Below are 15,248 nucleotides of genomic sequence, written 5' to 3'. Positions count from 1 at the left end.
CGACAGATCCCTGAATTTTACCGGAGCGAGTGATGTCCTGAGGCGCGTCTAATCTTTAGGCACTCGCCCCCACGCCGAAACGTCAATCTAGCTTCCCAGCATCTGGTGCAAATCCGTTTTGTATATCATGATTTTTTCACTTGCCTGGATTTGCGCATTTGTCCTCTTTGTGGTAGAGTGGCTCAATACGAAGAAGGCTCCAAATCAGAGGCGGGAGGCCGGCAGGGAGGGCGGCCTGGCATAGTACTCTAGTAATATAGTGAGCATAGATACAGCTTTTCTGCATGTCTCAAAAAGGTCTGGCTATACATGAAACTGGTATATGCACTTAATCTACTATCACGCAAGGGCCAAGTGTGGTCCGATCATCCGACGTATACCATGTATGAGTTGGAGTGCTACTCTGCAACCCCTGGTCGCCTAGTGATCGTCGCTTGAAGAAACCAGTCTTTCCTTTATAGGGTATACCTACAGCAGGAGGTCCAAAATCGATTAAAAAACAGCTCAGCGCGCCAAGTGATTGGATGAGGAAATGGCAACACTACGACCTTTAGCCCTAAGGTAGCGTATCTACAATTTCGCCCCATGAGAGTCAGCCTAACGAATATCTCGATTATTATGAGATACTCACCCGCTAGCCCCTTAATGCTTATTCCTTACATTTCAAATAGCAATGTTGTAGTAAAAGGCCCACTCGGACAACCGTAGGAGCGGGGTTGCGCGAGGATCTTACTCGTAAAGGTTGGTGAGGTCGAAATCAGTCTTGCACTCGCCCCCAAATCTCGCTTCCAAGGCATTACCAGTTTAACCATGCTGTACATAATGCCTGTCAATAGCACTACAGAGCGTACAGCCTCCCTGTCCCGGTGTCGTTTAATGACGAGATTGGAGTTCTTCCTTCACATTGGCAGCCTCCAAATGGGATCCCACAAATCAAACATAGCTACCCTGACCCCGGCCTCTTCGCGAACCTCGGGCGTTCACGCAACATACATCTAGTCTGGAGTGGCTGCACAAGCTGCTCGTCATTCTTTGATGTGAAAAAATCATTATTCTCTGGATTCCACCATGACAAACTATCAGATCGACACTCCTGCCAAGGTGATAGGGCCGGTTTTCATTGTAAGTCAGAGCGACCGGCTGATATGCGCTGCAATCCGGCTAACCTACCACCTTCTTGGGCCATAGGGCGTCCTTTGGGGTGCAACTGGGCTCTCTTTCCTCTTCGTTGCAGCGCGCACGTTGGCTCGTATCTATACCTTCCGACGTCTGTGGTTTGACGATGCCTTCGCTGTCGGAGCGTGGTTGATGCTTCTAGCTCAAGGGATCATCTGGCAGACCCAGGTGGACTCGATGTACCTTCTTTTTCAGGTCGATGCTGGCAACCTTATGCCGACGCCCGAGATCCTAAATCGCCTGGCACAGCTGGAGCGAGGCGAGTGCGCCATCCTTATCCTCTTTTACTCGTCTCTGTGGTCGATCAAAGCCTCGTTTCTGCTCTTCATCCGGCGGATCGGAGGTACGGATCGTTCATGGCGCATCTGGTTTTGGTGTGTTGTTGGCTTCACCGCTGCGACATATCTCGTCTGTGTGGGGGACGTTCCGTACCCCTGCCTGCTGAGAGACCAAGCCTATATCCTGGGTATGTTCACAGGGAAGGACACCTGCTTCTGTGGGCCAGGCTAACTCTTATTTAAATTTCCTGCGATAGAAAATTGCCCGAAAAAAGCAGCTGTTCTGTTTCAGTACTACACTTTTATCATCAACCTGGTGTTAGATGTCCTCACTGATCTCACCAGTATAGTTTTCAACCATCACCACACTTACGAACTAAACTTACTGACTATTGGTTCCCATTATAGTTATCAGCCTCCCGATCACCCTACTATGGAATGTCCGACTTCCCGTCCGCCACAAGATGATTCTGATTAGTATTCTGTCTTTGGCAGTCCTCATCATCATCGTAGCGATTGTGCGAGTGGCTGTCGTTGCTACAAAGGAGAAAAACTCCGACATGTCCTGGCTGTGGATGTGGAGCTTTATCGAAGCCACTGTCGGTATGGATTGCCTTTGAGAATCTTGATCACAATCCAGCCATTTTTGTGCTAACCATAAGCCTGGCCACTAGCTAATATCATTGCATGCGTTTGCTCCTTCCGCCAGTTGTTCGTGAAGCAGGACAAGAGCCGCGTTTCGGTATTTCCAGGATATTGTCATACAAAGTACCCATCCATGGATGCTAAACCGGGGTTTCAGCGCGTTCGTACCGGGTCGGAGGGAAGCTCTGATCTCCATCTCACTGCTTATGATAGTCAGCACGAGCTAACACCTGTTGTATAAATGGGCAAATTATCGGTGTTGGAGTTCAGCGCGTCTCTTATGTTTCTTTATGCCCTGTATATCTGTATTTGCTACACGATGACATGATAGATGTTACAAAAGACGTTTTTCCAAATTTATTGTGCTATACGATATGAACCCCAGACAGCCTATCTGTCACATTTCTGGTGTTGAGTGTCCCAATCCTTAGTATTAACATTGCCATCCATTGTGGCAGCCCTCAGGTCCTAGGCTTCGGGATCAGTCTAGTTAGTTCATCGCCCGCCCTCTTGTTCCGAGGCATCACCCAAATCAAGTTTCTTACAAGTTAAACTGGCAATAACCAAGTCCTTTATAAAATTAATGGAATGCAACTCCCTGCTATTCATCCGTCCATCTCAATGTGCATTATGTTTGCTATATGATCGCTTGAAACTGATGTAAATCCCTAATGAAATCATACGACTCACTACTATACATATTCCAACAAGGTTACTCCAGAGTCGATGTCAGGTGGGATATATGCCACCTAGTGACCCTCTATGACAGGGTTGTGGATATGAAAATATATTTCCGAACTAAGACGTGACAACCAGGTTCAATTTGCCCTGCGGCCTTTTTTGGACATGTGTATATCGATTATGGTTCCATGAATTACCTATTTATCTTGTTCATTGAGAAAGACACACCTATACTCTCTCACTGCGTGTGTGGTTGTCTTTTCTTTTCCTCTCTTTAGTTGTGCAGGAAGATTCTAGCCACGTGCCCAGATCTTCGGTGTGATACGCGGTAGCCTCGGAGCCCTAAATCGGAAAGCCAAGTTTTTCTTTTCTTCACGGTAACCTCCAATAATTGGCTCTCTGCTGCAATCCCCACTATGGCGAATAATTTCGCTAACCACCCACAGATAGCCTCGCATATCTATGGAACGCAGTGGAACCTAGCAAGGGATGAGATAAGGCGCATGGTACACCGACAAACAGAGAGAAAAAAAATTGGGGGAAATCGAGGCGCCACCAACCGACCTCCAGCAATCCCCCATCATCAACACACCACCCAACCTAAACTAAGATAAGATGCAATCACCCATAGCCAGGGAACGATTACTCGCAACAACAGATCACCTTATCAGGGCCGATCGAAATTTAAGCGATCGTCAACAATCATGGATCCACCCTCGTTTAATCCAGAGCGTGGACCCGATCAAGGGCCGTCAGCTCCGAGTCTCCCAACCCGTGCGAAAGGGTGAATTATTGCTTGTGGACCTGCCCTATGCGCTTATCCCGGTCGTCGATTGTCCGGAACAAAGCGAAGATATTCGTTGTAGCAATCCTGCTTGTCATAGACGTGTTGCTCAGACCGTAGAGCGCGTATCTTGTCCGAACCGATGCTCGGCCGATGTGGTCTGGTGCAATCCATCGTGTCGGGATGCCGACAGTATCCGCCATCAATTCGAATGCACCTGGTTAAGGAAATATGCCACCTCAATACGCTCCAAATGGGGCGAGTATGACTTCGGTATGCTGTGGTTAATTGTGCGCATCCTGGCCAACCGGCATGTGGAATTTCGGAATACACCCTCAAGCGACAAAACCGGTTCGGACTTTTCGAATCCTAGTTCTTTCGAGACAGGTTGGAACGCTATCCGCTCGTTCTGCGGGTCTCAAGATACCTGGGGTCATTCCCAAGTGCGACATTGGACCATGTTGGTCAAGAAATATCTGGGAAGCAGCGATTCCCTATCACATGGCTTGAGTTCCAGCGATGTGCTGGATTTAATTTGTCAAGAAGAGGCCAATTCATTTGGCTTGTACCCTAGGGAGACCGGGGCTTTTCCCCTCCCGGAGCTTGCAGTCGATCGCGGAGAGCAGTTCGGGGCTGGCGTATACCCGACTGCAGCTCTCGCGAATCACTCTTGCTCTCCGAATGTCTGATCTATTTATATTCCGCTCCCTAATATTAGTCATGCACTAACACCTGATGTAGATAATACATAAACCCGATAGCCAAAGCCGAATGGTCTTCGTCGCTTCGAAGGACATTGCTACCGGCGAGGAGTGCTGTATATCCTACTTCGATCTGACGAAGAAGGTCGAACTCAAAGATCGACGACACCACCTTCGAGAGTCGTTCCTCTTTGTTTGCAAGTGCGATAGATGTGTCTCGGAGGAACCTCCTAAGGAGGAGGTGCAGTGGGATGAATTCCCGTTGATGGAGGATTTTTAAACGTTTAGCACGTATATGTATGACATTCATGATACTAGAAGGTACATATCGGGAGTTTTGAACCTCAAGGTCGTTATTAGTGCATCACTAGGATAATTCATGTTCAGGGGATTCTTTGGCAGCATTTCCCTAGTGGATTCAGATTCTAAATAGGAAACACGGGGCTGAATGAAAGATAACCCCAACTAGCATCGGCTGTAGAAGTCGACCATAAGTCAGAACTATACTCACCAACCCACCACGCCATCAATAATCTTAACCACCTCCGCAGTCATACTCAAATAAACACCATGACCAGCATCTAACTCCACAATCTCAAAAACCCCACCTTTAGACTTAGCCTTCTCAACCATAACCTTCTGAAGCTCAAACAGCACCGCAACATCCTTAGTCGTATGAATATAAGTGGATGGAATCTCCCTCCAAGCACACCTCTCCAACGGCTGAAACATCGCATCACCATTCCACCTCGTCAACGTCGAAACAAGGGCCTCGGCATCCGCATCATCCACCCCTGGCCCAGCCATGAGCTTCTTCAAATCTTCCCTCGGAAATAACTCAAGGATATCGGATGCATTGGCGATTTGATCCGCGGTACCGAATTCTTTAGCTATGTCCAATATGCAGGCACCTTCCGTGAAAAGAGAAGCACACATGTAAACGAGATGACTGACACCACCGATGAGTCCTTGCTTCTTCCGGTCGTTCAACCCAAGGCTGTGCAGGGCGTTGGTTCCGACTTGCCCACCATAGGAATGCATGATTACTACTATTGTTCGACCGGCGGAAACAAGGCTTTCGACATAGCCGCGGATCAGGTCGGTGTCAGTTGTTAGATCTGCGTTGGGGGGTTTTGCGCCGTTCATGCTGGGGAGACGAGGAATGTGCACTTCGTAGCCGTTGTTTTTGAGCGCATCGGTAAATTTGGAGTAGGACTTTGGGGTATGCCATGCCCCGGATACTAGAAGTAGTGTTGGCTTGGAGTCCATTCTTTTTATTCTTGCAATATTGTTGGAGTTGGGAGAAGGCAGTGGAATTGCTACCGACGTTGCATCTTGTCGGGCTGGGAAAGTCAGGTTTATATAACCGCGTTTAAGTGTTAAGAGGAATAGTCTCGAGCTAATAACAGGGCTCAAACCCAGCAACCAATGAGCTTGTGCTCACTGAATACGGGCAGACTAGATTCAACCTGTCGGATACGCAAGATTAATAGCCCCCACACAGTAGTGCTTATGTTCAAGTGGGTAGGACGATGGGACTAACCGTACGTTGACCAGTGCATATGTCTTGATCTGAACAGGAACCGGCCAGAACATCGTGATAACACGGGATCTAGGAGAAAATGTACCCTGAGATAGGGAATGGCAGCAAGGCTCATTTTACCCTCCTTCGTAAGAATTCCACCAATTTGCCAGTCTTCATCACTGTATTTTGGCAGTGACCCACACTTAAAGGTTACTGTATGAGGGTCAACATCGAAATAACGCCGAAAGACCGATACGCCGATGAGAAATCCGCCCATACCCGGATAATGGTTCTTGGATGATTCATCACACTCTTCTCTCTTCCAGGCCACTGGGGGCCAGATGAGATATACAATGGAGTCGCCAGAACATCGCAAGCGAAGACCAATACAACCGTCATGTGCAGAATGTCATCGGCGAAAAGTCCGTTGTGACCGAAATGACCCTTGCGGTCGGTGTTTGGCGGCCGAGCGACCTCCCATACTCACGAGGCTGTACCAGCGACACACGGCGCCATGAGAGTGATTTCCTGGATCGGGGAACTATACACGGGGTCTTGTCAAAAGCTCGCCTTCTTGGGACCACCCATCCCATCCCAACCTATCGTCAGGCACGCCTCCGCCTTCGGGGCGCGTTCCAGTGTAACTAGTCGACTAATGTTAGTGTGGTGAAATGTATCCGGTTCATTTCAACCCGGAGTATGAGCGAGCTACGGACATTGTTCCCTCGTCGGTACTGTCTGAGGTCCAGGGTTTGATTGCTTCGTCCAAGGCTATGGCGCGATCTGTAAAGAACCACTAGACCCCGGCAGGCTTAGCACTGGAAGAGGCTGCCAGGTCTCTAACGGCTCGAGGAATCTGTGATAAACTTGTTGGTCATTATATACCCATTGTGGAGCTTCCATGTCGTATCCTTCATATTCCAAAATTTCGGCCGAAATACTCCGGCTTTTGGGACGAACCGAACCAACGTCGACCTTTGTTCGTTGTCATTGTCCTTCTAGTCACGTCAATTGGTATCCATTTCTCTGATTATAAAGAAATAGAGACACTTCAACGTCTTTATGCTCGTCAATGGGCTCGAGCAGCCCAAGCCTGGCTTTCGGACATTCGATGCAAAGATTTCGCCACCATATCTGGATTACAAGCTCATTGCTTGGTTGTACTTTCGCTCCACTTCAACGGTGGCAAGCCTGATAGATCATGGCTCGCTCACACAGGGGGTAGTGCAGCGCATAGCGAACTATATGGACTTGCATCGTGACCCAATTCACTTTCCAGAAATGCCTCTCCATCATGCGAGATGCGACGCCGATTGTGGAGCACCATTTTGGAGCTTGACGTCCAAATATCAATGGACCTTGGCATGTTACCAAACGCGATTGACTTCGATACTACGCCTCCTTCCAATCTGGACGACGGGGCATTTGATGAAACAACCACGGCCTGTCCTACACAGTCAACCCCGTTAACACCAAACCCAAAGTTCGTTGCAAACCCACTCATGACACTCTTTAGCAGCCTGTATGATGATAGCTCGACTGATGAACGATACATTCACTGAGCCGTCGTACGAGGATGTGTCGAGAGAGACTGATAATCTAGTAAGGACTATTACCGCTAGCGAAACAAGCTTGCATTCATATACTGCAGTCCACCGCAACCTAATAAACTTTCTCACGCGCCGTTTCCCGCTAGGCTTACGCAGGCCATTTGCAACTAAGGCTTGTCAGGACCCACGCTATTACTATTCCCCCAAGGTCTGCCTCGATAACGCCCTCCTTTTGCTTACACCTGAACCGGATTGGGACTTCGAGCAAATGCTGCTGGTTTCGATCACACTCTTTCACCATATCATGCACCACGCTGCGATTGTGCTCTGTGTCGAAATTGTGGGCCAAATTAAAGAAGATCAATCGAAGAAGCTCCTCCAGATTCGTCAGGACACCAGAGCACAACTCCTTACCACGATCAGGCAGGTTCTAGACATTACAGTCAAGCGTCTCCACTGGGGCTAAACGAACGTGAAGAGCCATGTCTTTTTACAATATGGCCATCGCGCAGATTGAAACCATGGAGCAAGGCATGGATGTTGCCGTCCATGTCTTGAAGACAGCTACAACAGGCGCACGAGAAGCCTTAGATATTTTGCAACAGCAGAGTGTTACTGGAGCGCAGGACGATGGCTACATATCCCGTTCTTTGGGGCCCGAGCTTGAAGCCATGCGTCAGGATGATGCCGTACCATTGACACTGCGCGAATTCAGCAATATGAGCGTGAACTTTGGTGATATGGCTTCTTAGATATTCTGGGACTCTATGGATGAATATTCGCTCTATCCAGTATATTATATGCAGGTGGACAACGCCTCCCCTCATTTACTTTGTGGGTGGCACTATACATAGTCCCCATCCGACCTATTTGTGAATTTCACATAGAGGTATAGGTAGATTATGCAAACTTAACAATAGGACTACTGTGGTCTGTCTATCCCACCTTTCGAATAGATATCTAGCGAGGAACCCAGTGTATCATTGATAGACCTGGTAGGAATAGAACAAAATCGTTTCCCTGAGGCGGCTTAGTCGCGTAGCCTTGTTGGAAGATATCACTGATGTCTTCGGAAATTGCCTAAAACTCATAGTTAATTAACAGCAGGATTTCACTCTCGTAGTTGAACATACAGTATGTGATCCATTATGAGTAGCATATACAACGACAATACTTAGGTATGGTCATGCGTATTACGCATTGTATATGAACCAGTTAAGAAAAGGGTCATGTGAAGTATTGAAAAGGTTAATGGTTTTTTTGTCTCTATTTGTTTAAGGAGCCCAAGAAGAACATTCGAAAAAAAAATGAAAAGAAAAGAAAAGAAAAACCGGTTGCATAACATACATAGCGCAATGACATATGATGCCCGAAATTGCGATATAGAGAAGAATAGTACATAGATACGTCTACCTAAACTCACTCGTACGGAGCTATTCAAACGATTGTATAGTCCTTTACAGGGATAGTGTCCTCGATGGTATTTGAGCGGGCAAATTGAAATTGTTCATTGGCGCTTTTCGAACTCTGGCGAGCTACCAGCCCTATGTTCCTAGTAACCAAGGTTATCGCCGCTCTTCGCCCGAAATGTCCGCACCGAGCGCCGCTGAGGCGAGACAGCATAAACAAGCTATAAAGTACTTCGAGATCTTCGAGCTCGGGATAGTTTGGGATTGATCATTACCTCAAAGATTGTGTCCTCAGTTTTCCTTTTGGTCCCGACTATTATCACCAGAATCAATTATCCAAGACGCTTTATCCACACGCCTTTTAGCATGTCCAACAATCCAAGCAACCAGCAGGAAGCCAAGTTGGCTTTGAGCATGGCCCCTGCTGCTTAGAAATCAGATTTTCCTGATGGAGGCCTACGAGCCTGGTCAGTCGCCGCAGGAGCTGCTGGACTGATGTTCTACGCCTTTGGATATGTCAATAGCTTTGGCGTATACCAGGAATATTACCAAGGCAACCAACTGTCGACGCGGCCGCCCAATGACATCTCATGATTAGGATCATTACAGGTGTTTTTTCTATTCTCAGGTACATTCATTGGTGGACCATTATTTGATCGGTATGGATCTGTAGTTGGTGCACCCCTTCCTTTCACCCCAATCTTCATCCCTCGTTCTACTGAACCCTGCGGAAGCATATGGATTTTCATACCTCATCAAATCGATGATTGGAATAGGTACTTTGGCCAAGTGCCTTTCTCTCTATATTTTCTGTCATGATGAACAGCCTCTGCAAAGAATATTACCAATTTCTGTTGACCCTGGGCATTGTGGGGGGAATCACATCCGGCATGATCATGGCACCTGGTCTGGCTGCTGTAAGCCACTACTTCTTCCACGATCGTGGCGCTGCCCTGGAAATTGTAGTCTCAAGCTCATCTCTGGGCGGGGTCATTTTCCCGATTGCGTTGATGAAAATGTTAAATACCCCAAGCCTAGGATTTGGCTGGAGCGTTCGCATCTGCGCATTCCTAATGCTTGGTATTCTACTTCCCTCATGTGCAGCTGTGCGGTCCCGTCTCCCACCACGCAAAAAAGCTATCGTTCTCTGGTCAGCCTTCCGAAATCCCCTACTTGCCAGTACAGTGCTCTGCAACTTCTTCCTGGTAATAGGACTCTTTATCCGAATGTATTATCTCCCCACCTACGCCGAGCGTGCACATGGCATGTCGCAGCAGCTTTGCCTCTATCTTGTCGCCATGCTATATGGTGGCTCATTATTTGGTCGCAGCATCTTGGGTATGGCCGGCTCAACGTTCTTGGTATCTCTGGCCTGGCAACTGGTATTATGTGCTTTTGTTGGACACGCGCTCACTCGGTTGAGGCGAGTATCGTATTTTCCGTGACCTATGGCTTTCCCTCAGGTGCGGTCGTCTCCATGCTGTCGGCTTGTTTCTTCCAGATTCCGAACGATCCGCGTGACATTGGAACGTATATTGGGATGGGCATGTTCTGTGCAGCTCTTGGGGCTTTAATCGGGACACCGATCAGCGGCGTCCGTGTGTCCCAGTCTGGTGGTTCCGAGACCGCGTGGATATTTAGTGGGGTCGTGACTATAGTCGGTAGCTTCATGGTCCTGGTTGTGAAGCTTTTGTCAGGCAAAGGGGTTTGGTGTAAATCTTAAGGTATGTACCGTGTTTATCAGCAGGCCAAGCCAACGCATATTACCGTGAACATCGAGAATATTATCCTTTTTCTCTTATATTGGTCGTCGTGGTGGTTGCAGTAAATCAAGTTTTGGATGCGGTCCTTCTGTTTCTCAGCAAGCGTTATTCGTAATGTAGTAAACGAGATTCTCCGGATAATACACCCCGACGAATAAGAAGTCGCGAGGATATCCATGAGATATCTATAAAGTAGATGGGGATTAACTGAGGACCTGTGGGGTTACTCGTATGTACGGAGACCATATACGAACTTCAAAAACTTTGTCTTTTTGTGGTTTTGGTTTAGTTTTCATCACTATTAGTTCGGGGTGCCACGCGTCCTACTGGGTCCTGTGAGGCCTGTGGCTAGGAGGGGGCAATAAACCGGCAGTCGACACTTAGAGAATGTGATTATTTTGTGCATGAGGCAACATAGAGCCTCCGCCCTGAAATAGAACACCTTCAGTGCGTGCGTCCACTAAGCGTTTCAAGATTTTACCAAGCTCCACCTCACTTCATTTGTCCTTACATAACACAAGAGCAAAATACAACGAGAGACCCATAGGCAAGGGACGGGCAGGAGCAGTACTTGTAATACGTCCCGTCTGATGAGACAAAAGTACTACTAGCCAACGCGATAGGATTCTCACTTCGTGAAGTAACCTTATGATTGGTCAGTACACTCACCGCCCTACTTCATGAATACACCCTGAACGGGGTGTTACAGTTTCAGCGTACCGGATAGTCAATGTGTGGTCCCCGCCAATAGTAGAGCACGACGCTGTGCAGGATGATCGGAAATGTGACCCATTGACTAGCCGCATTCTAGCGTTTCTAGCGTCTTGTATCCCCAATACAGATACCCAAGAATGGTAAAGAATCAACCAATGATCGGGCAACATACCTTATTTTCCGCGGTCAGGGAAATACGAACCTTATGCAAGTTTGTGGCTTATCACAGGGGGGCCCAAAGGAATACAATGTTGAACAGTAGTACTTAGTACGAATAACGGTCTATCGCATCTTCTCGCTTCAATATGCTGTGGCCTCCTTTACCTTGAAAAAATATAAATATGTCGTTGAAATTCACCTGGACAAGTGGAAATCCTCGCTGCCATGCCAGAGAGTCTTGCTGGCAACAAGCTTTCGGAGAGATATATCTCTCTTTTGGGTTTTCTTTCTTTTCGGTTTGTTACCACGATTATAGCTTTTTTCTCTGGACGGAATCCCTCCACCATGGCATGGTTTCCGTCAGATCCTAACTGGAATGACTTCTACCTCCCGGCTGGGACGGAACAAGAACTCAAAGACCTCGAAAGTATCTTCGGCGACATACAGCAACCCACAAACCAAACTCACGCTACGCCTCCTTACACCCGATCCGATCTCCCAGAGGTGGACTTCATGACCCCAAATCCACATAGCTCAATTGCCCCATTGGCCCAACACAACCTAGGTCTCGGCAATCAACTCATGATGAGCAGAGACAGCCCTCAGCCACAGAGCATGACTCCGGCTCCTCATGCTGAACCACCGTCCGAACAATCGGTGAACCCCAAGGTCACGCCCAAGGGTCGGAAACCCCGAGGCCATCGAAAGTCTGTTGAATTACAGTAAGTCTTTTGGCACAGGTATATACGGCAGATGGATTTTTATAATCTAACGAAATTTTGGACCCAGTAGCAGCAGTACCACTCGTCTCCGATGTGATTGGATAGACTGTCAGTATAATGGTACGTTCGGACGGAAGGCCGAGTTAATGCGACACATCGATATCTTGCATGTGTCTTCACAACAATCACAGCAATATGACTGCCCGGTCAGGGGATGTTGGAAGGTCTACAATCGAGAGGATAATCTGTTGAAACATATCCGCAGGATACATTAGATACATGGGCAACATAATGGGGCATATTGCTTCATTCTGCTTTTTAATGCTGTATACATGGCCGATTTTGCATGTCGGGAATCGAGCCATTGAAATATGTCTGAACAGCCGATGCCCATTTTCTCAGCGAGCGTGTTATCATACATTGAAAAGGTGTGATCCATAACACTCAATGAAGCATGTCCTGGCTCCTAGTTTAAGTGAAGTCAAATTAATTCTCGGGAATCTTATGTTCCTCCACATCAACCCCCGCATTCCAGCGATATTTGGCAGCCGGGTGGTCCTCTGGTGGCCCACTCTGCCCCGGCTTCCCGTAGAGGTTCTCCCGATAGGTCCCCTTGTGGACAGCATAGTCATCCCAAAACAGACCACGACGACGAAGTTCCGGAATCAGAAGTTCAATGATATCCTTGAACGAACCGGGCTTCACGGTGTATGCCTTTTGACATTTAGTATGGTGTACTTGAAACATTCATGTGGGAACCGGATGTGCTGCGAACTTACAAGATTGAATCCATCAACGTCGGCCTCCTGCACCCATCGCTCCATCTCGTCGGCTACTTGCTCGGCTGTACCAACTGGGGTTGCCCCTAAGCCGCCCACGGTGATATGCTGACCGACAGTGGATTTGGTCCACTTGTCGACGCCTGGCGTGGCCTTCGACCACCCTTCGACAGCAGAACTGCAGAAACAGTTAGCCATACAACTATCCGAAGACAATCGCCACGATCGTGTACATACCGAATAGCATTACTCTCCACATGCCGAAGCTCCTCATCATCCCCATACGTATCCAGATTAATCCCGGTCCACCCACCAAACAGAGCCAACGCCCCATCTATCGACCCCAAACTGCGATAATACTTAAATTTCTCCTGCGCTTCCTCCTTGGTACGACCCAGGACCGGACAAATAAGAGCCAAGAATTTGATACTCTGCGGATCGCGCCCGAACTGCGTTTTCGCCAGCTCGCGGATTTCCGCCACGTTCTTCGCTACAACCACGGGGCTATGTCCGGCGACAAAGATTGCTTCGGCGTGTTGGGCGGCGAAGGCCTTTCCTGATTTTGAGGTGCCGGCTTGGAGAATGACAGGTGTTCGCTGGGGACTGGGTTGGCAGATGTGTGGTCCTGGAACACTGAAGTATTTTCCGACGTGATTGATTTCTCGGACTCGGGATGGATCCGTGTAGATTCCCCGTTCTCGGTCGAGGACGACGGCGTCGGATCGCCAGGATGATTCCCAGAGTTTGTATGTTACTTTGATGTACTCCTCGGCGATTGCGTAGCGGTCGTCGTGCTAGTCATGGTTGGATTCAACTCAGCTTCTATTTAATGGGGACACAGCTGTGCTTACTTGTGGTTGTTGAGTATGACCTAGGTTTCGGGCAGCGGAGTCAAGGTACCCGGTGACGATCTAAGAGGTACTATACGTTAGACATCTCCCAACTCAACCGGTACAAGTACGACTCACATTCCAGCCGACACTATACAAGACCAAACAACGGGTTAGTCAAAGTCAACAATCAAAAAAAAAGTCGGTGGGAACTTACCGCCCCTTCGTCAAATGGTCAATCGTCGAAAGCCGTCTAGCCAAGTGATACGGCTGCTCATAAGTCGTGGTAACTGTCACCCCGAACCCAATATTCTTAGTAGCAGCCGCCATAGCAGGCACCACAGCCAAGGGCTCATTGACCGGCCACTGTGCTCCGGAGATAATCGCCGGCTCGAGGTTCTTGGGGCCTTTGTATACATCATATCCTCCTAAAGGGGGTTGAGTTCATTATTCTCCCTTCAGGGTCATAGCGACATACCGAGAACATCTGCTATAAAGATGCCGTGAAATTTAGCCGATTCGAGGAGTTTCGCTAATTCAATCCAGTGGTCGATATCATTGAAGCGATGGGATTCGTCTTCAGGGTGTCGCCATAGGCCTGGGGATTGGTGGCCGCTGCCTATACTCGTGGTTAGCGATATCTATGGTGTCAATTGATCATGGATATGATCCCTCTTACACATTTCAACGAAGGCATTAAGGATAAGTGACTTGCGTGGCCCATGGGGCGGGGAGGGGTCGTTAGTCACAGTCATGGTCAAAGAAGGGCAAAGTCTCCTAAACTCTCCAGTAAACTGAAATATTAGACAAGAAGTCCACGTGTAAGATAGGAGAGAGCGCAATATCAATTCAATTCTAGTCGCCCGTCTGTACGAAAGGCGAGGGAACAAAAAGAGACTAAGTTAATATGACCAAGCGTCACTTCATGAGTATTAATATCTGCTAACAGAATCTACCTGAACTTCCCCTCATTGCGTGTTTTCAGTGAGATGGAGGGGTGTTGCTCCTATGCTGCATAGCATCAAAGTGGGTCACGATGACACCATGCGGGATGTGAGGTCGGTCATGCGGAGTACATATTAACGATCACATCTTTTTAAACTCGGAGCACTATTTCCCTGTTTCTATTCTGCCTCACCTACAAGTAGGGTTATCGGGAAGGGAGGATCCAAAAGTTAGTCGCGGAGATTTTCTCTACCAAGAAGATCCGCCGCTGCTCGTCACCAAACACCAGCATCACGCAATTCAGTACCCGATCATATCCCGAATTAACAATAATGATCAAAATAAAGATGGAAAATATCGAAATAAAAAGGTACCATATGAGGTACTTACCATTGCAACCTACTAATCGCCCATTATTTGCTCCCAATGTCCTCAACGTGGTATATCACGCCAGCCACGTGGATGGAAGACGACTGTCATGTTTCTGCGCTCTATAACCATGTCGTAAGCAGAGGCCCAACCGGGATATGTTCAATTAGGATTATTTTAAGCTTTACCCATCTACCAGACTATCGGTTTCTTCGACC

The 15,248-nt window shown here is 48.0% G+C and overlaps 8 protein-coding genes across 8 annotated transcripts; 5 read left to right on the top strand and 3 right to left on the bottom strand.

Moving 5' to 3' along the window:
- Positions 1 to 1,068: 1,068 nt before the first annotated feature.
- On the top strand, positions 1,069 to 2,340 carry BDV38DRAFT_282714 (uncharacterized protein; the record flags this gene model as incomplete). Its single annotated transcript, XM_032059856.1, has 5 exons — positions 1,069 to 1,122; positions 1,189 to 1,642; positions 1,712 to 1,798; positions 1,863 to 2,057; positions 2,129 to 2,340. 5 exons carry the CDS (start codon positions 1,069 to 1,071, stop codon positions 2,338 to 2,340), a joined length of 1,002 nt encoding a protein of 333 aa, XP_031913843.1.
- A 1,055-nt stretch (positions 2,341 to 3,395) lies between these two features.
- Positions 3,396 to 4,545, top strand: BDV38DRAFT_282713 (SET domain-containing protein; the record flags this gene model as incomplete). Its single annotated transcript, XM_032059855.1, has 2 exons — positions 3,396 to 4,247; positions 4,306 to 4,545. 2 exons carry the CDS (start codon positions 3,396 to 3,398, stop codon positions 4,543 to 4,545), a joined length of 1,092 nt encoding a protein of 363 aa, XP_031913842.1.
- Positions 4,546 to 4,772: 227 nt separating this feature from the next.
- On the bottom strand, positions 4,773 to 5,551 carry BDV38DRAFT_292688 (alpha/beta hydrolase; the record flags this gene model as incomplete). Its single annotated transcript, XM_032062065.1, has 1 exon — positions 4,773 to 5,551. Exon 1 carries the CDS (start codon positions 5,532 to 5,534, stop codon positions 4,773 to 4,775), a length of 762 nt encoding a protein of 253 aa, XP_031913841.1. The 5' UTR covers positions 5,535 to 5,551.
- Positions 5,552 to 7,091: 1,540 nt separating this feature from the next.
- On the top strand, positions 7,092 to 7,806 carry BDV38DRAFT_282711 (fungal specific transcription factor domain-containing protein; the record flags this gene model as incomplete). Its single annotated transcript, XM_032059854.1, has 2 exons — positions 7,092 to 7,312; positions 7,398 to 7,806. 2 exons carry the CDS (start codon positions 7,092 to 7,094, stop codon positions 7,804 to 7,806), a joined length of 630 nt encoding a protein of 209 aa, XP_031913840.1.
- A 1,121-nt stretch (positions 7,807 to 8,927) lies between these two features.
- On the top strand, positions 8,928 to 10,472 carry BDV38DRAFT_292687 (major facilitator superfamily domain-containing protein; the record flags this gene model as incomplete). The annotated part of the gene is made up of 5 exons (XM_032062064.1): positions 8,928 to 9,005; positions 9,182 to 9,280; positions 9,359 to 9,418; positions 9,526 to 10,041; positions 10,080 to 10,472. 5 exons carry the CDS (start codon positions 8,928 to 8,930, stop codon positions 10,470 to 10,472), a joined length of 1,146 nt encoding a protein of 381 aa, XP_031913839.1.
- A 1,138-nt stretch (positions 10,473 to 11,610) lies between these two features.
- BDV38DRAFT_282708 (uncharacterized protein) lies at positions 11,611 to 12,111 on the top strand (the record flags this gene model as incomplete). The annotated part of the gene is made up of 1 exon (XM_032059853.1): positions 11,611 to 12,111. One exon carries the CDS (start codon positions 11,611 to 11,613, stop codon positions 12,109 to 12,111), a length of 501 nt encoding a protein of 166 aa, XP_031913838.1.
- Positions 12,112 to 12,264: 153 nt separating this feature from the next.
- On the bottom strand, positions 12,265 to 12,523 carry BDV38DRAFT_246206 (uncharacterized protein). Its single transcript, XM_032054515.1, has one exon. It carries the CDS (start codon positions 12,470 to 12,472, stop codon positions 12,293 to 12,295), a length of 180 nt encoding a protein of 59 aa, XP_031913837.1. The 5' UTR covers positions 12,473 to 12,523; the 3' UTR covers positions 12,265 to 12,292.
- Positions 12,524 to 12,593: 70 nt separating this feature from the next.
- Positions 12,594 to 14,471, bottom strand: BDV38DRAFT_282707 (LLM class flavin-dependent oxidoreductase; the record flags this gene model as incomplete). The annotated part of the gene is made up of 8 exons (XM_032059852.1): positions 12,594 to 12,821; positions 12,887 to 13,064; positions 13,124 to 13,680; positions 13,738 to 13,797; positions 13,855 to 13,867; positions 13,934 to 14,144; positions 14,195 to 14,335; positions 14,396 to 14,471. 8 exons carry the CDS (start codon positions 14,469 to 14,471, stop codon positions 12,594 to 12,596), a joined length of 1,464 nt encoding a protein of 487 aa, XP_031913836.1.
- Positions 14,472 to 15,248: the final 777 nt, after the last annotated feature.

This window comes from Aspergillus pseudotamarii (assembly GCF_009193445.1).
Source record: "Aspergillus pseudotamarii strain CBS 117625 unplaced genomic scaffold BDV38scaffold_25, whole genome shotgun sequence".
Classification (NCBI taxonomy): Eukaryota; Fungi; Ascomycota; class Eurotiomycetes; order Eurotiales; family Aspergillaceae; genus Aspergillus; species Aspergillus pseudotamarii.
This window is presented reverse-complemented; position numbering and strand designations above follow the sequence as displayed.

Excerpts from the sequence above, each read along its gene's own strand:
- BDV38DRAFT_246206 (XM_032054515.1), bottom strand. The coding sequence starts at position 12,472 with ATGGCTCGATTCCCGACATGCAAAATCGGCCATGTATACAGCATTAAA.